The sequence below is a fragment of the Rana temporaria genome, chromosome 3 (assembly GCF_905171775.1).
Source record: "Rana temporaria chromosome 3, aRanTem1.1, whole genome shotgun sequence".
In the NCBI taxonomy this organism is placed as follows: domain Eukaryota; kingdom Metazoa; phylum Chordata; class Amphibia; order Anura; family Ranidae; genus Rana; species Rana temporaria.
The window spans coordinates 480,411,003-480,432,051 of NC_053491.1; the positions used below are offsets into that span (position 1 = coordinate 480,411,003).

The window sequence follows — 21,049 nt, forward strand, 5'->3', positions numbered from 1 at the left end:
GGTGTAGTGTCCTCTCATATTGATCACTGGTCCCAAGTGGTCGGTGTAGTGTCCTCTCATATTGACCACTGGTCCCAAGTGGTCAGTGTAGTGTCCTCTCATATTGATCACTGGTCCCAAGTGGTCGGTGTAGTGTCCTCTCATATTGACCACTGGTCCCAAGTGGTCAGTGTAGTGTCCTCTCATATTGACCACTGGTCCCAAGTGTTCAGTGTAGTGTCCTCTCATATTGACCACTGGTCCCAAGTGGTCAGTGTAGTGCCCTCTCATATTGACCACTGGTCCCAAGTGGTCAGTGTAGTGTCCTCTCATATTAACCACTGGTCCCAAGTGGTCAGTGTAGTGTCCTCTCATATTGACCACTGGTCCCAAGTGTTCAGTGTAGTGTCCGCTTATATTGACCACTGGTCCCAAGTGGTCAGTGTAGTGTCCTCTCATATTTACCACTGGTCCCAAGTTCCAACTAGTGATGTTCATGCTGGAGCTGCAGATCTACTATCAGGCAGATTAAACTATTACTCCACAAGGAATCCCCTTGGAAACCCCCTAGTAGAGGAACCCTACAACTCCAAGGAGCCCAATAGGAAAATAGCCCAGCCCGACACCTCGCCCATCTCGAGTAGTTAGCCAATAAAAGCAGCCCTGGCTCAATTCATCCGAGGCCACACCCCAATTGGTTTTGCCCCGCTCTCGACCTCTGATTAAGCCCCGAGGGCAGGGCGCAAAACATGTTGGGGGCGTAGCTTGCATGAACTGAGCTGAGGCTGCTTTTATCTGCCAACTACTCGAGCCAGGAGAGGTGTGCGGAGGCCAGGCTATTTCTTTCTATTTCTACAGCGTGCTTTGGGGTCTGGAAGGACCTCTCTCCAGCCTGAGCAGAAGGGGCCCCTAAGCATTTATTGTGGGTCCAAGGAGCCCTGGCTGAGAAAGGCCGATTTATATTTTGTAACCAGTGTCAGGTTAGTACAAGCTCAGTAGTGGGGAATTAAATATAGTAGTAGTTAGCCGGTAAAAGCAGCCTCAGCTTGATTCATCTGAAACCACGTCCCAATAGGCTTTGCCCCACTCTCAACCTCTGATTAAGCCCCGAGGGCAGGGGAAAAACATGTTGGGGGGCGTAGCTTGCATGAATCGAGCTGAGGCGGCTTTTATCTGCTAACTACGCGAGCCAGGAGGTGTGCGGAGGCCAGGCTATTTCTTTCTATTCCTACTGCATGGGTCTGGAAGGACCTCTCTCCAGCCTGCACCTAACTTACTGGACCTGGTTAGCCTGAGCAGGGGGGGGCCTTAAGCATTTTTCATCATGGGTCCAAGGAGCCCTGGCTGAGAAAGGCTGATCTATATTTTGTAAGCCAGTGCCAGGTTAGCACAAGCTTAGTAGTGGGGAATAAAATCTGGTCCAGCCTCTCCCTCCCTACCAAAATTAACATAATCCCCCACTAAGAAACACCCCAGACCATACTACCCAGCGCACACCCGGGAAATACAGCTTGATTGAGCATAGCAATATTTCACAGCACTAATACTTGTAATGTACCCTTGAACTGGGAGTGACTAACTACAGTCTGTGCTGGCCCAGCTCCTCTGCCCTTCCTACATTACTTTTTAGCTGTAGGAGGAGCAGAGGGGAATAATATAGAATTTCACTTAAGTGACAGCTCTGAGTCTGCTGAGGCCACTGACATTATATTCAAGATGGCGGCACCCAGCAACAATCTCAGGCCTTTTTTTGTGAGGCTTTCACAGATAAATAACATGAATAAAATATGTTAAATGCACGTATAATCTTATTTGAAAGATTGTTGCTAAAAGAAATGGTCTGGTGATAGGGTCTCTATCTGTATAAAGACCTCTGGGACTACACCTGCATCTACTATTCTTGTACTGTACCACATGCATGCACTCTTGGGTTTTTACCTGTTCCATCTCTGCTATCCCTTCTTAGCTCTCCTGACATCTGGAAGTCGATGCTGGCATAGGTGTTGATGCACGGATTGGCTCCCAGGGTTCCACTCTTCATTGGCTGTGGCACATTAGCACTCACCAGATAGGCAGTCAGTGGACTGGTACGCACGTCTTTTACAAGGTCCAGATCAATGTAATTGAGCCCAGATTCCTTAGATTGCGCCCGGTTTCCATTGCAAGAGGCAACAGTGTTGAGGGACAGGTTATCAGAACAGTGCCTGGTTCGGGCTGGGTGATCGCCCCTCCCAAGCCTGTTACGATCCGGCCCATTGTAAAGACTACAGCCGGCTAGCAGGCCCCTCAGTTCCAAGTCTTCGGACATAGGCTTTGTTGCCACAGTCTTCTCGGCAAGACCCAATACACTGTCCACTTGGGCCTCTGTTGGCACCTTGGCAGTAAGGCTTAGCTTGTTATCTGCAGGCGCTATGGGCCTGAACGTGTTATCGCTGGCCACCACGGGCCAGGGATCGTCTTCTGTTGATGGCTTTAGAGTTTTTTCTATAGTTGAGGTAGGCCGTGATGCCTTTTTTGAAACTGGCCTGGAGTTCACTTCTGCAGTTACCAGGCCAGACATACTTTCAGGAGTTGTCTTTGAAGCCTTCTCAACTTTTTGGTCGGTAACAGATGGAGGTTGTGAGCGCCATGTCTCTGGTTCAAAAGTCATTTTGGTATAGTCTCCATTGGCCACCTTTGGATGCTGTGTGTCCATGGCAATGTATTCCGCCTGGGGAACATCGAAGTCCTTTCTTGTCTTTTCCTTTTTGGCCCTGAAGTTGATGCTGACATATTCCCCTGGGCTGGGTGGTCTACGGTAGTTTCCTGGCAATGTGTTTGCCCTCCAAGTGTCCACAGACATACTGAGTGGCCTCCAATTCCTGCCACTGCTGACTTCTTCTAGGCTGTCAGAGGATGAGGAGCAAGAGTTCCGAACAGGAGGCACCGGGTCCAGTTTATAAGAGCGGGGAAGTGAACGGTAGGAGGCAGGAATCCTTGTAGGACCATTGCTCAGTTTTAAGCACTTCTCCGCGGGTGGAGGGGTACTAGATGCCGAGCGGCTTAGTGGCCACATGCTCATGTAATCTGAAGCTTGGCTGTCTAAACTGCCCACTGACATATCTCCAGAAGGTGGCCAGCTAGTCCTCTCTTGCTCTGGGGAGCAGCTACCCAATGGGGACATCATGACATAACCTGCCAGTTCTATAGGGGCCGGTGGAGAGATACTGTTAGGTGTCATAGGCATGTAATCTTGGGATCGGCTGCCAGGAAGCATAGGCATATAACCTGCTTCTGGGCGTGGCTCACATCTCCCCATCATGGCATAATTGTCTTCATGTTCCAGTCTGGAAGTTTTTCCTCCATCTTCTTCACTTGGTGTGATGGGAACTGAACCAAGGTCCAGCGCTAGAGACCTCCTCCCAAACTGACCCATGGAGATGTAATTGGTTTCTCCTGTAACTGGAGATGGTGGCAAAAATATAGGAGGCTCGTGCAGACTAGGACTTGAGCCGTACTCATCTGAAGAGGCAGAACCATAGTCTACTGAAGGTTGAATGGCTTCTACTCTTGGCCGCTTCTCCACATCCTCGGGGGAGCGTGGACTATGATCCCTAGGCAGGGAGTGAGGCTTTTGAGCCGGTGAGCTGTCCAACGAAGCTTCAATCCTGGAGCGGCGAGACAAGCCAACTTGGCTAGGCGGTGGTGGGTTAGGTAGGTGCCTTCTGGATGGGACAGTGATGGGCGTCGAGGAAAGAGACTGACTCTTGGTCCGTGGACGAAACTCTTCACTTAAAGACTTCATAGCTTCCAGGATGGTCTCGTGCATGTTCTGGGCTACAACAGAGTCTTCAACCTGGAATATAAGAAATTATATGAGTTTGTAGTTTTATGCTGATGGCAAAACTAAAAAGTAAATAACTAAAATCAAATAATAAATAAAACAAGTAATAACAAACTAAACCAAACCAAGAGCTTTTTAGGATATACAAATGCACTTTTCTTATCCAGGGCAAAAAGACAGACTTTCTTGTAAGAACAACTTTAGACCCATGGAAATTCACCAACCTGCTTTGGATCAGAAGGGGGTGGTGAAACCCTGTTGGAGCCTAAGACAGGGTCAACCTCTTCTATTTCCTTCTGCTCAGTTGACCGAGTTCTGACCTAGACATTGCCTCCTCGGAGGACACGTGCTCCACTATACCCAAAAGGTGCATTTATTGACTGCTCAAATAAAACGGCAGGGAGGCCAAACAAAAAGGGGAGTATCAGCGGGTGGGGGGAAGGTTGTTCTTACAAGTAAACCTGACACTTTACCCTTAAGCAGGGGTCTCAAACTGGTGGCCCTCCAGCTGTTGCAAAACTACAAGTCCCAAGAGGCATTGCAAGGCTGACAGTTACAAGCCTGACTCCCACAGGCAGAGGCATGATGGGACTTGTAGTTTCGAAACAGCTGGAAGGACGCCAGTTTGAGACCCCTGTCCTAAAGAAGTTCAACCTAATATTAATAACTACGGTAATGCCTAGAAATACTATTTCAATGTATAGCTTGTGTATATAGCTACAGTATTTCTAGATTTATACACACACACACACATAAAAACACGGGGGCCGCCATAGTTGTTCATTCCGTATACAAATCTTGTCACGGTACACACTCCAATCTGCAAATTTTTAAATGCCTTGAGCCCAAGAATGACAGACTAATGGCATAAATTAGGCAAATACTATCTCCAATATATCAAAAGTCATCCACACCTCAAGTCGTACCATCACCATGCAGAATTTAAGACAACATTGAGAGGAACAACGCAGAAGTAGGTAAACCAGGTAGTGGTGTCGGGCCTGATGGGAAGCCCGAGCATTAGAACATTATACCCAATAAAAATAAAAAAATAAAAAACGATTTAAAAACCCAACCTGCCGGTCGTATACCCGAAGCGAACCCTAGTTTCAAAAATTAGACCAACAGTGTGCCCAACTGAAGGCCAATCAATTCAATTTGATTAAGCATTCTTATTAAAACAAATCATAACAATAGTGCTTAATCCTATTCCCTATTGAGACCATGGGGCGACTTGGTGGGACGATTCTGAACCGTGATACCTTATACCAAGGGTTTTCAAGGCACAAATGATAGTGGGCCTTAAAATCAGCCATTTCGTCAAAGGGCTGCATAGAACGTTCATTATATGTAATGCTACAGAATATCGTCATAGACTGGAGACTTATTAGAGTCAGTGGCGGTGCGTCCATAAAGGGCGCAGGAGCGCCGCCTCCTCTCTCCTGCACCACTCTATCATCATAGATAGATTAATTGTCGCTGCTGACACCCCCTATTCAGGTGACCGGCCCATTTTTGGGCGCCGGGCACCTGAATTACAGTGGCGGGGGTGTTTTATGGAAGCACCCAATTAGAGACATAGGCCCAGATTCACGTAGGAGATACGAAGGCGTATCTCCAGATACGCCGTCGTATCTTGGCGCCTGATTCAAAGAATCAGATACGCCAAAATTTCTCTAAGATACGACCAGCGTAAGTCTCCTACGCCATCGTATCTTAACTGCATATTTACGCTGGCCGCTAGGGGCATGTACGCTGATTTACGCCTAGAATATGTAAATCTGCTAGATACGCCTATTCACGAACATACGCCCGGCCGACGCAGTACAAATACGCCGTTTACGTTAGGCTTTTTCCGGCGTAAAATTACCCCTGCTATATGAGGCGTACCAATGTTAGGTATGGACGTCGGAACAGCGTCAAATTTTCCGTCGATTACGTCGTTTGCGTAAGTCGTTCGCGAATAGGGCTGTGCGTTATTTACGTTCACATCGAAAGCATTGGCTTTTTGTGGGTTAATTTGGAGCATGCGCACTGGGATACTTTCACGGACGGCGCATGCGCCGTTTGTAAAAAGCGTAATTTACGTGGGATCACAGTAGATTAACATAAAACACACCCATATGTTCCATATTTGAATTAGGCGGACTTACGCCGGCCTATTTACGCTACGCCGCCGCAACGTTGCTTTGTGAATACTGTACTTGCCTGTCAAAGTAAATAGCGTAAATGGCATACGTTACGCCCGCGTACAAATACGCGCTCCCTACGTGAATCTGGGCCATAGGCTCAAATAGGCACCCAAGACAGTGATCGGCAGGCGTCATGCTGGGCGTTCCCTGATCATTCAGCTGTGTGCTAGCATAGCAAAGGAATTAGCTTTGCTAAAACTGAACAGGCTCTCAGCCAATCAGGTTGCCGGGTCTGTTACCGGTCACCTGATTGGCTGAAACGTCAGGCTCTGTGATTGGACGCCTGAGATATGACGGAAGACGACATGGAGGACGCGCAGGAGACCGCCGCTGTGACCTTTCCTACATTTTCTTCTACTGCTCGCTGTCTTCTCTGACTTTTGCAATGTTTTTTGATTCCTCTACTACCTGTCCTGACCTCTGCTACATTCATAGATTCCTCTACTGTCTGCAGCCTGACTTGACCTATCCCACGTTCTCCAGTTCTTATACCGCTTTCTGTCTTCTCTGACTTTTGCCATGTCCTTTGATCCCTTTACTGCCTGCCCCGATGTTTGCTCCGTTCTGAGGTTCCTCTACTACCTGCATTGATCTTTGCTATATTTTCTAGTTCCTCTACTGCCTACCCTAACCCCTGCAATGTAATTGGATTCCTCTACTGCCTACCCTGACCTTTGCCACATTCTCAGATCCCTCTGCTGCCTACCCTGACCTTTGCCACATTCTCAGATCCCTCTGCTGCCTACCCTGACCTTTGCCACATTCTCAGATCCCTCTGCTGCCTACCCTGACCTTTGCCACATTCTCAGATCCCTCTGCTGCCTACCCTGACCTTTGCCACATTCTCAGATCCCTCTGCTGCCTACCCTGACCTTTGCCACATTCTCAGATCCCTCTGCTGCCTACCCTGACCTTTGCCACATTCTCAGATCCCTCTGCTGCCTACCCTGACCTTTGTTCACAGATTATGTCTGATGCCAGCTGTCAGTCAGTCTTGACTCTCCTCCAGAATGTCTTCCATCTTGTTTCTCCTGTCACTGTACGGTACATCTCCTCTCTTCTACTTGGGTCAACTAGGGACATTCTACAGCCAGAGTCTAAAGTTTTGTGTATTAAGCCCTTTAAGCCCTGGGGGCAACCTAGTACCAGCAGGTTTGTTTACTTTAAGGTAATGACATGGGGTGGGGGTGGGGGTGACTGCTAAAGGTGAAGCTACATTGGCCCACTATTTACTCTGTCCAGACCTCACGCAAGGTTAACCAAAGTCCAATAAAAGGAGAGCAGAGTGATAAACGCTCCCTCATTTCATTCTTTTTCATCACAATTTTATCTACCCATCATTGACCTCAGGGGGCCGGATTCAGAAAAGAGATACGCCGGCGTATCTATCAGGCGTATCTATGCGCCTGATTCATAGAATCAGGTTACGCATAGATATCCCTAAGATCCGACAGGTGTAAGTGACTTACACCGTCGGATCTTAGGCTGCAATCTCACGCTGACCGCTAGGTGGCGCTTCCGTTTGTATACGCGAGGAATATGCAAATGAGGAGTTACGCCGATTCAGAAACGAATGACCGCCCGGCGCTTTTTTTTTTACGTTGTTTGCGTTCGACTTTTTCCAGCGTATAGTTACCCCTGCTATATGAGGGGTATGTGCGGCGTATCCTATGTTAAGTTTGGCCGTCGTTCCCCCCGCCGAGTTTTGAATTTTTAACGTCGTTTGCGTAAGTCGTTAGCGAATACGGCTGGACGTAATTTACGTTCACGACGAAAGCATGACGAGTTGCCAACGTCATTTGGAGCATGCGCACTGGGATTCAGTCGCGGCCGGCGCGTGCGCAGTTCGTTCGGTGCGGAGACGCGCATCATTTAAATGATACACGCCCCCTACCCGCCAAATTTGAATTCCGCCGGGTGGATTTACGCTACGCCGCCGCAACTTTACAGGCAAGTGCTTTGTGAATAAAGCACTTGCCTGAAAAACTTGTGGCGGCGCAACGTAAATGAGATAGGTGAGCGGATCGTTAGATCCGCGTTGCCCATCTGAATCTAGCCCAGGGAGTCCATGCTTTGATAGAATATCATAACTTGGGATGGAAGCTATCGGCCAACACCACATCAGGGCCACTAGTTGGCGACGGGCATTACAGGAAATAAGTACACTCATCAGCTCCATCTACTGGCCATAATGCAGCATCACCCCCCCCATTTACACATTCATTCTGTAGAGAATATTGCCTAAAAAAAACATTTGATTTTGCTCCACAGAAAGAATTTGCATGCAGTTTCTATACACTGTATAGTATATCAGTAGTAATTTAGACCAACTAAACTTTTGTTTTCATTTTTAATGGGCAAGCATGAGTTTTTTTGTTTGTTTTTCAAAATAACAAATATGATTGGGTAATGCTGACGCACGCTCTATCGCTTAATGCGAAGTGTGGGTTTTTTTCATGACAGGGACCCATTTCGGCAGAATAATGGGAATACATTAAGAGCAATTCTAAAGTTGTTATGCTCCATTTCGAGAAACTACAGATCCGCGCACATGCTTAGTAAATGCTAATTGCATTCCCACGGCTCAGAAGTGTTTAGTGTAAGAATTAGCGACTAAGCCAAGTGCGAGTTGGAGAATTCTCTAGGTGGCTGTGTATCCAATTAACATGTGGTAAACATTCGCAAAAACGCTGCCAGAGTATGCAAATCCATTGCAGATCACAAACCCCGTTTTGAAAGCAAACTTGCTAAAGCGGATATAATCCTTGAAGGCTGGAGTTTAATCTGCTTATATTTTGCTTTCCCCTGGTTACACACCCCTCATCGGCACAAAATATTGTTTTTATTACATACAGAGTCTCTGTACTTCTCCATGCAATACAGGCAGATTATGGCTGGTGGGAGGGGCTGGCAGAGTGCTGTACATAGCACCCTAAAAACATCACAGCCACAGCCCGCCTCAGTACTCCTCTCAGGAGCCCTCATGATGAAAGCAATGGGCCGGCTCTAGGGACGAGTTATGCAAATATCTACATGCCTGTACATTTGAATAATTATCAAATGATATTGAAATACTAAAATTGGATTAAAATTAAATTGGAGAACCATTTCGGCCAATGATATTATCACAATGTTTTCAGATTTATAGATTGTGATAAAATCATTGGCCGGAATGGTTCTCCAATCTTTAATTTTGAGAACATTGGAGAACCATTTCAGCCAACGATATTGTCACAATGTCATAAATGATATTATCAAAATCTATTGATCTGAGGACTTAGTGATAATATCGTTGGCCGAATTGGTTCTCCAACCTATAAATCTGAGGGCATTGTTCTGATATCGTTGGTTGAAATGGTTCCTCCATCTCTACACCTGGAGACATTGTGCTATTATCTTTGGCCGAAATGGTTCTCCAATCTATAAATCTGAAAACATTGGAGAACCATTTCGGCCAATGATATTATCACAATGTTTTCAGATTTATAGATTGTGTTATTATCGTTGGCCGAAATGATTCTCCAATCTATAAATCTGAAAACATTGTGATAATATCATTGGCCGAAATGGTTCTCCAATGTTTTCAGATTTATAGATTGGAGAACCATTTCGGCCAACGATAATAGCACAATGTCTGCAGGTGTAGAGATGGAGGAACCATTTCAACCAACGATATCAGAACAATGCCCTCAGATTTATAGGTTGGAGAACCAATTCGGCCAACGATATTATCACCAAGTCCTCAGATCAATAGATTTTGATAATATCATTATGACATTGTGACAATATCGTTGGCTGAAATGGTTCTCCAATGTTCTCAAAATTAAAGATTGGAGAACCATTCCGGCCAATGATATTATCACAATGTCCTCAGATTTATAGATTGGATAACCATTTCGGCCAATGATATTATCACAATGTCCTAATGATATTATCAAAATCTATAAATCTGAGGACATTGTTCCAATATTGGACGAAATGGTTCTCCAATCTATAATTTTAAGAACATTGTGCTAATATGATTGGCCGATATGGGTCTACAATGTTCTTAAAACTCTAGATTGGAGAACCATTTCGGCCAATATTAGAACAATGTCCTCAGATTTTTAGATTGGAGAACCATTTCGGCCAATGATATTAGAACAATCTAAAAATCTGAGGACATTGTTCTAATATTGGCCGAAATGGTTCTCCAATCTATAGTTTTAACAACATTGTAGACCCATATCGGCCAATGATATTAGCACAATATTCTAAAAATTATAGATTGGAGAACCATTTCGGCCAATATTGGAACAATGTCCTCAGATTTAAAGATTTTGATAATATCATTAGGACATTGTTCTAATATCATTGGCCGAAATGGTTCTCCAATCTATAAATCTGAGGACATTGGAGAACAATTTTGGCCAACGATATTATCACATATATAAAAATCTGAGGACATTGTTCTAATATTGACCGAGCAGGTTCTCCTATCTATACATCTGAGGGCATTGTGATAATATCATTGGTCGAAATGTTTCCTCCAATCTATAAATTTAAGAACATTGTAGAACCATTTCGGCCAATGATATCACAATGTCCTCAGATTTATTGATTGGAGAACCATTTCAGCCAACGATATTATCACAATCTCCTAATGATATTATCAAAATCTATTAATCTGAGGACATTGTTCTAATATCATTGGCCAAAATGGTTCGCCAATTTATAAATCAGGGGACATAGGAGAACCATTTCAGCCAACTCTATTATCACAATGTCCCCAGATTTATAAATTGGAGAACCATTTCGACCAATGATATTAGAACAATGTCCTCAGATTTATAGATTTTGATAATATCATTAGGACATTGCGAGATCATCGTTGGCTGAAATGGTTCTCCAATCAATAAATCTGAAAACATTGTTCCAAAATTGGCCGAAATTGTTCTCCAATTTATGCATCTGAGGACATTGTTCTAATATCATTGGCCGAAATGGTTCACCGATGTCCCCAGATTTATGGATTGGAGAACCATTTCAGCCAATATTAGAACAATGTCCTCAAATCTATAGATTGGAGAACCATTTCGGCCAACGATATTATCACAATGTCCCCAGATTTATAAATTGCAGAACCATTTCGGCCAATGATATTAGAACAATATCCTTAGATTTATAGAATTTGATATAATCATTAGTAGGTTCTCCCATCAATAAATCTGAGGACATTGTGATATCATTGGCCAAAAGGGTTCTCCAATCTATAAAGCTGAGCACATTTGATAATATCATTGGACGAAATGGTGCTCTAATTAATAAATCTGAGTGTATTTGATGATATCATTGGCCGAAATGGTTCTATAATGTTCTCAGATTTATAGATTGGAGGAACCATTTCGAACAATATTAGAACAATGTGCTTAGATTTATAGATTGTGATAATATCATTGGCCTAAATGGTTCTCCAATCTTTAAATCTAAGCACATTGTTCTAATATTGGTCGAAATAATTCCTCCAATCTATAAATCTGAGAACATTGTAGAACCATTTCCACCAATCATATTATCAAATGTACTCAGATTTATTGATTGGAGAACCATTTTGGCCAATGATATCACAATGTCCTCAGATTTATTGATTACCAATACCAATTCATAAATCTGGGGATATTGTGAAAATATCATTGTTCTCCGATGTCCCCAGATTTATAAATTGGAGAACCATTTCAGCCAATATTAGAAAAATGTCCTTAGATTTATAGATTTTGATATCATCATTAGTAGGCTCTCCAATCAATAAATCTAAGTGTATTTAATAATATCATTGGCCGAAATGGTTCTACAATGTTCTCAGTTTTTTAGATTGTTCTAATATTGGTCAAAATGGTTCCTAAAATCTATAAATCCGATAACATTGTAGAACCATTTCGGCCAATGATATTATCAAATGTACTCAGAATTATTGATTGGAGAACCTACTAATGATGATATAACAATCTATAAATCTAAGGACATTGTTCTAATATCATTGGCCGAAATGGTTCTCCAATTTATAAATCTGGGGACATTGTTCTAATATTGGCCGAACTGGTTCTCCAATCTATAAATCTGGGGAGATTGGAGATACATTTCAGCCAATATTAGAACAATCTCTCCAGATTTATAGATTGGAGAACCAGTTCGGCCAATATTAGAACAGGACATTGTGATATCATTGGCCAAAATGGTTCTCTTATCAATAAATCTGAGTGCATTTGATATCATTCGCTGAAATGGTTCTACAATGTTCTCAGATTTATAGATGGGAGAACCATTTCGACCAATATTAGAACAATATCCTCAGATTTATAGATTGGAGGAACCATTTCGGCCAACGATATGATTACAAATGTCCTCAGATTTATAGATTGGAGATCCATTTCAGCCAATATTAGAACAATCTATAAATCTGAGGACATTGGAGAACCATTTCAGACAACGATATTATTACAATGTCCTCAGATTTATAGATTGTTCTAATATTGGCTGAAATGGTTCTCCAATCTATAAATCTGAGGACATTGTAATAATATCATTGGCCGAAATGGTTATTCCAATCTATAAATCTGAGGACATTGTTCTAATATTGGTCAAAATGGTTCCTCCCATCTATAAATCTAATAACATTGTAGAACCATTTCAGCGAATGAGATTATCAAATGCACTCAGATTTATTGATAGGAGAACCATTTTGGCCAATGATATCACAATGTCCTCAGATTTATTGATTGGAGAACCTACTGATGATATTAAAATCTATAAATCTAAGTAAATTGTTCTAATATCATTGGCAGAAATGGTTCTCCAATGTCCTTAGATTTATAGATTTTGATATCATCATTAGTAGGTTCTCCAATCAATAAATCTGAGTGCATTTGATAATATCATTCGCTGAAATGGTTCTTCAATGTCCTCAGATTTATAGATTGGAGAACCATTTCGACCAATATTAGAACAATGTCCTCCGATTTATAGATTGGATAAACCATTTCGGCCAACGATATTATTACGATGTCCTCAGTTTTTTAGATTGGAGAACCATTTCAGCCAATATTAGAACAATGTCCTCAGATTTATAGATTGGAGAACCATTTCAGCCAACGATATTATCACAATGTCCTCAGATTTATAGATCGAGGAACCATTTCAAACAACAAAAATAGCACCATTTACTCACGTCTCCAGGTTTAAAATGACTTGAAACAGATGCTTTTTTATTCAGCAGCAGTGTGATGCCCAGCTATTGGAATGTGTGCAAATTTGTTATGGGGTTTATAAATGTGTATAATAGCTCATTTGTATTTGAGAGAAACGAAAATGACCACCATTTTGACCAATGATTTTGGCAAAATGCCAAAATCGGATCGGATTTATAGACCCGAGATCCATTTTGGCCAATGAGTTTAGCACAATGATCCCAGATTTACGGAGCTAGGCTTGAATTACTTTGAAAAGCCTTGACCGATCTTCTAGTTCTCGCCTCACTAACAGACTCCTTAGAAGTTCTATCTGGCCGTTTGCTTCAGGGGCTGTATAGAAGTGGATTCCCGGGGCATCAAGACTAGACTTGATCGATGCTCAGTTGCTAGTTGCTGTGCTGTAACCAACCTTCCTTCGAAGCCCACGTCAGAACGCAGACCGCTCCACCACAGAGAACATTCTGAAATCAATGCAGATAATTGGCAGCCTTTTTAACCCCTAATTGGCTAAATTATAACTAGGCATTGCGGAATCCGTGGAAGTCAGATCATGTACAGACAACGAAGGCAAGGCGTACTGATCAGTAATTACATAAAGCCACTGCTTATGCAGGTCCCAGACTTTGGATTATGTTTTTTTTACAAAAACAAAGAATATAGTTAAACTAAAAAAAAAAAAAGAACACACCGCGGCGAGCCAGATAAAACTATTGTTGGTGCACAAAATATTGGTTCCGTTTGAAGGGCGATAGTTTATTTGACAGGCGATGCACAAATGCCACATTATGGCTGCCACATTTTCAAAATGAATTTCAAAAACCCTACTGGCCACACTCCCTTTTAACCACACCCACAAAACCACTCCCCCATTGGTAACCACACCCACCAAATCATTTACGCAGTGCGTAGGAAAGCCAGCTCAAGAAACAATAACCGTACATGCGCGACCAGTTCCAGCAGCGTCCATATTGGGGTGGCACTTGCAACTTCCAGTGACGCCCTCCCTAACACTACTGCCCAAGGGGGGCAAGAAAGCAAGGGGCAAGGACTACCCTACTGGAACACATCACTGGGGAGTTTTTTTTGCATGGGGACCGATCCCTCAAAACAAGGACTGTCCCGGGGCAAATAGGGACGGATGGCAGCCATATGTCACGGGGCAAAAATTTGCATTCCTCAACAAATGCCAATCTTAGTTTATGTGCCCCCCCCCCCCATATCTTGTATGCCAATGTTTTACCACTCCATGTGGATGTATTCTTGCAATCTACTGCAATGATGGGGATAATTACTGCATATAGTTTGTTAAAGATCAGCCGTGCAATTGTAATCTACTGAATGTGCTGATGTTGTTCTAGTACATTCTCCTATAAAGCGGCATATTGTATTTCTGGATTTGCACCCTTATACCATTACCTTAAAACTACGATTCCTATATGTACCCTACCATACATTATATACAGGACATCTATATGCACCCTACCATACATTATATACAAGACATCTATATGTACCCTACCATACGTTATGTACAGGACATATATATGTACACTATGTTATATACAGGACATCTATATGTACCCTACCATACGTTGTATACAGGACTTCTATATGTACCCTACGATATATACAGGACTTCTATATGCACCCTACAATACATTATATACAGGACCTCTATATGTACCCTACTACAGGGCTCAACATTTCAAGTCCTGAGCTACTAGCCAGGCCTCAAGAGTTACTCGCCACCAGTTGCCCCACCTAATTCATACACTGCCCTGCGCCTAATTGCACCCGTAAACACGCCCTCGTAGATTATCTCATGGAATGACAATGTTTTATGCAGAATCAAGTTACAAAATTAAATATTACCAACAACAACTTTAACAAAATGGGACAGGGCACTGGGGGCAGACCAGAGGGACAGGGCACTGGGGGCAGACCAGAGGGACAGGGCACTGGGGTCAGACCAGAGGGACAGGGCACTGGGGTCAGACCAGAGAGACAGGGCACTGGGGTCAGACCAGAGAGACAGGGCACTGGGGGCAGACCAGAGGGACAGGGCACTAGAACTGGGTCTCTTCCCCATTCTCTTGCTGTCTTCTCTGCAACTCCCATCCATCCTCTCTCTCTCTCTCCTATTCATCTCATCATCAGGGGCCTGTGTGTGCGGCTCCACGCTTGCATGTCCCCACTTCCCCCTTTTATTCAGGCTGGCAGGGAGGAGAGGAGCTGCAGCACAGCGGGAGGGAGTACAATCTAGCGCCGAGATCCACACAACTGCACAGTCATTGAGACCATAGCACAGCGCACACTGACAGCGCACACTGACAGCGCACAGCACACATTGAGACCAGTCTGCTCACAGTGCTCAGGCTAAACTGTTGGACACTTACATAGAGCACAAGGAGAAGAAAACTGCACAAACTAGAAGGCTGCCGCTCTCATGTCAGGGCAACTTTCAGTGAGCGCTGCACCGGAGTGGTAATTTTTGCAATCCTCCACCTCACTCATTACTTTCTGCTCTCCAGCTACATTGGTCGGGGGGCCCGGGGGAGGGGGGCAGGCTCAGAGAGGTCATACTGTTAGGTCCCATGGCTTAATGAGAATTGTAAGGAGAGCACCTGTGTACTGCTCTGCCTGTGCGCAGCTCACCAGACTACTTTTCCCGAGCATGCACCTTTCCTCTTCAGCCGCCAATCTCATCGGGACTCTAAGTGAAGGCACAGATTGGAGGGAGATTGGTCATGCAGCCCTGTCATCACTCGCCCCCAGCTTAAATCCACTCGCCAAATGCTAGTAGGCGAGTGGAAATTTTGAGGGCTGCCCTACTATATGTTATAGACAGGACCTCTATATGCACCCTACAATACATTATATACAGGACATCTATATGTACCCTACCATAAGTTATATACAAAACTTCTATATGCACCCTACCATAAGTTATATACAGGACAGCTATGTTTACCCTACCATACATTATATACAGGACAGCTATATGTACCCTACCATACATTATATACAGGACAGCTATATGTACCCTACCATACATTATATACAGGACAGCTATATGTAACCTACCATACATTATGTACATGACATCTATATGCGCCCTCTGTTATATACAGGACATTCATATGTACCCCACCATATGTTATATACAAGACTTCTATATGCACCCTACAATCCATTATATACAGGACCTCTATATGTACCCTACTATATGTTATAGACAGGACATTTATATGCACCCTACCATACGTTCTATACAGGACGTCTATATGTACCCTACCATAAGTTATATACAGGACAGCTATGTTTACCCTACCATACATTATATACAGGACAGCTATATGTACCCTACCATATGTTATATACAGGACTTCTATATCTACCCTACGTTATATACAGACTTCTATATGTACCCCTACCATACGTTATATAAAAGGACTTCTATATGCACCCTACCATATGTTATATACAGGACTTCTATATCTACCCTACCATACGTTATATACAGGACAGCTATATGTACCCCTACCATACATTATATAAAGGACTTCTATATGCACCCTACCATACGTTATATACAGGACTCATATATGCACCATAAGTTATATACAGGACATCTATATACACCCTACCATAAGTTATATACAAGACTTCTATATGCATCCTACCATACGTTATATACAGGACACCTATGTACCATATGTTATATACAAGACTTTTATATGCACCCTACTATATATTATATTATTCCTATATGTAAACTACAGTTCTATACATCCATTCATGAGATTATATACTGTACATCCATACACACTTGCAGGATCTATGGCAAACCCTATGCAATATGTATCTCTGTCATCGCAGTGGATTACCAATACAACCGCATGGAATTATAAAATATTCCTTACATACGAGATACGGGGGCCAGATCAACTGCTGAGGAATGCAAACTGTCGCACGCGACATATGGTTGCCATCCATCATCACATATAATGGAATATGTAACATTTGAATAGATGCCATGAGGGCTTTAGACCAGATGCTATATCTAGACATTAATGTCTATGGATGGGGAGGAGTGTTAGTTATGCATTATATTACACTGCATATAGCACCATATAACCATTTTTTAGGTCTTCTATACTACTAGAAAACGTATACAGGATACTGTGCTTTGTGTACGAGTGACTACTTTATGTCCTTTAGGTTGTTGTATCGGTTTAGCTGCAGCATCAGCCTCTCAGTTTGGTCACCGAGAGGGGGGGGGGGGTAGTTTTGAACACTTAAACTATTTCTCAGGAGCTTCAATAGTGATTGATCAGTTCAGGATATCCAACCTATATAAATCAGCTGGTTCCACTGTGAGGGGCTGGCAGGCCAAGCTGGCCAGGAAAGGCAACAGCTACAAGGGTTGGGACTAATCATACAAGCTAGTAGGATCGGTTCCCAATCAAGTAAATCACTGAGACAGCCAATTACAGCGATCACATAATTGGGAAGGCCACGAATCCTCCAGCATTACGTTTTCTTAAAAGGTCAGCAGGAAAAATAACTGATCTACTGGCAGGATCAAGATTATCACTTCCTGTCCTGAAATGAAATGGGTAAAATCTCCCCAGTGGGCACAAAGGCTGTAAACAAAAATTTGTCTTGAAGTTGGGGGTTTGAAAAATTTGGGGGGAGGGGGTCTCAAAAATTTGCAATAAGACCCATACTGGAGTCTGATTCCACCACTGTTGCACTTGGGCGAGGGACCCCAAATATTCACAATAAAACCACACTGATTATTGATCCAGAACAAACGTAGCTAGAGGGGGGACGCCAGTGTAATATTGACCCACAGGTGATACACTTTAAGGGAGGGGACCCTAGAAATTCACAATAAGACCCCACAGGAGTCCTGACTCACAACATACCTAGGCAGGGGACCATAAAATTCCCAATACTGACGCACTGGAGTCGCGAACTACAGTTGACACACCCAGAAAGGGGACCCCAACATTTTGCAATAGGACCCTACTTGAATTCAGACCCATAAGTAACACACCTTGAAGGGGGGCCATACAGTTCACAATAAAATCTCACTGGAGTTCCCACATACCTAGGAAGAGGGAACTCAAAAATTGACAATAAGGCTCCACTGGTCCCACAGCAGACACCTAAGGAGGGGGGATCCTAAAACATACACATTAGACCCCCACTGGAGTCCTGACCCAAAGTTGAAACTTGAGACAAGGGGGCCTTGTGAATTTTTTTGGGTCCTTCTTTTAGGTGGGTCAGAATTCCAATAGGGTCCTATTGTAAAATTATGGGATCCCCATCTAGGTGCATCAGCTGTAGGTCAGGATTCCAAGTTGGGCCCTGCTGTGAATGTTTAGGGTCCCCTATCTAGGTGGGTGTGCCAGGATTCCAGTTGTGGGTCTTGTGAATTTTTGAGGTGCAACTGGAATCCTGGCACACCTAGATAGGGGACCCTAAACATTCACAGCAGAGCCCAACTTGGAATCCTGACCTACAGCTGATGCACCTAGATGGGGGGGGGGGGTCCCATAATTTTTACAATAGGACTCTACTGAAATTCTGACCCACCTAAAAGAAGGACCCCCCAAAAAAAAAAATCACAATAAGCCCTCACTGGAGTCCTTATGTACCTAGGAAGGGGAACTCAAAATAAACAAAAAAGGTCCTAATGGAATTCTGAAACACAGCCATCACACCTAGACGAGTGAACCCTAAAAATTCACATTAAAGCCCCTCTGGAGTCCTGACTCAAAGCTGAAGCGTCTAGACAAGGACCCTAAAAATTCACAGCAAGGCCCATCTGGAGTCCTGACACACCTAGAAAGGGAGACCCTAAAAATGTACACAAAAACCCACTGGTGTCATGACCCACAGCTGAAACATCTACACAAGGACCTCAAAAAATTACAATAAGACCCCAACTGGGCTCCTGGCATACTTAGACAGGGGACAATGAAAATTCACAGCAGGGCCCCACTGGAGTCCTAACCTACAGCTGATGCACCTAGACAGGGGACCCCAAAATTTTGGAATAGGACCCTACTGGAATTCTGACCTACAACGGACATACCTAGAAGAAGTACAAGGCGACCTCACTGGAGCTCTCACACACCTAGGAAGAAGGAACCCAAAAATTTACAATAAGGCCCCATTGAAGTTCTGACCCATGACTGATGTACCTAGGCAAGGGGACCCTAACAATTCATACAAAACCTCCACTGGATTCATGACCCAATGCTAAAAAGATCTAGACAAGGACCTCACAAATTCATAAGAAGACCCCAGTGGAGTCCTGGAACACCTAGGCAGGAGACACTAAAAATTCACAATAAGGTCCCACTGGAGTCCTGACATAAAGCTAGTGTACCTAGACAGGGTCCCCTAGCTAAACCGTTGCAATAAGACCCTACTGGACCCACAACTAACAGAGAAGGGGGAATCAAAAAATTCCCAAGAAAACTTCACTGCGCTTGTAGCAAGGAGGATCCCAAAAACTCACAATAAGTCCCCATTGGAGGACTGACCTACAGCTGTTGCACCTAGATGAGGGAACCCCAAACATTCACAGTAAGGCTCCACTGGTGTCTAAGCTGTACTAACAGCTTAGACACCTAGACAAGGGACCTAAAAAAAAAAATCACTAAAAGCACACTGGAGTCCTCACCCTCCCCTAGAGACAAAGTCGTCCAGTAAGTGCAATAGGTTTTGCAAGCCACATTGTATTGGCCAAGTGCTGGACCGCATTCCTTACCTGCATCCATAGCTCTCCTGGGCCGGTCACCGCCGAGCGCCCCACTTCCACGAAGAAATAGTTGTCGGAATGGCCACAGCGGCGCACATTCATGAGCTGAAGGGTGACGGAGGGGTGTTCACAGCGGAGGCGTAGGAGGCCGAGAGTGCGGTCTGTCAGACACAGGCGGTAGGTTCCTGAGAGGTTGCGGGTTTGGCCGAGTCCACGGGGGCGTACGCTCACCTGCCACACCTCCCTGAATGGTGGAACAGGCCAAGCCGAGGCATCGGCAGAGGTGGACAGAGAACGAACTGGAACAGAGAAGAAGAAGAGGGACATAAGATGAGAATTATTTTAAAAACTTGCACAATGCAATAATAAAAAAAAAATCAATGTTCATGTAGTCTGCCAATTTTCCAATACGCCCTTCATTTTGAGAAACACAGATGTATCATCTGCAGAGCGTTTCATACACCACATAAAAATGTATTAAAAGAAATCCGATGCCCATAAGAGCCATCCAAGAATAAAAGAATAAAAAAGTCAAACCTTTTTTTGTGGTTTACAGATTAGGAAATGGTTATTGCTCCACCCCAGGCAGAAGCCCAATTTATTGGTGTTTCTATGGGGAAGCTAACATCCAAGCACTGTAGTCCTTTTCTACTCTTCCTTCTCCCTATTCATGAACCAGCACAGTGCTAGGAACTATGCCCTTGTCCTTCTCCTCATTCATAACCCGGCACTGTACTAGGAACTGCATCCATTCATTCTCCCCATCCATCAGTCAGCACCATACCAGGAACTATGCTCTCTACCTCTCCATCCATGAGCCAGTACATTACTAGGAATCATGTCCTCTTCTTTCTCCTCATTCATAAGCCAGCACAGCTAAAGGAAATATGCCCTTGCAAGAATAATTAGGTTTACAGATTAGGAAATGGTTATTGCTCCACCCCAGGCAGAAGCCCAATTTATTGGTGTTCCGATGGGGGAGCTAACAGCATAGCACTGTAGTCCTTTTCTACTCTTCCGTCAACCTATTCATGAATCAGTACAACACTAG

The 21,049-nt window shown here is 43.8% G+C and overlaps 1 protein-coding gene across 7 annotated transcripts in view; it reads right to left on the minus strand.

Moving 5' to 3' along the window:
• The window catches only part of LOC120933665 (insulin receptor substrate 1-like), a 67,039-nt gene that overhangs the window by 17,415 nt on the left and 28,575 nt on the right, over positions 1-21,049 (minus strand). For all 7 annotated transcript variants that reach the window (XM_040346993.1, XM_040346992.1, XM_040346989.1 and 4 more), the window contains 2 exons: positions 20,008-20,297; positions 1,918-3,814 (listed from right to left, as the gene is read on the minus strand). In XM_040346993.1, the coding sequence (XP_040202927.1) occupies positions 1,918-3,814; positions 20,008-20,297 (2,187 nt within the window). The remainder of the gene's footprint in view (positions 1-1,917; positions 3,815-20,007; positions 20,298-21,049) is intronic.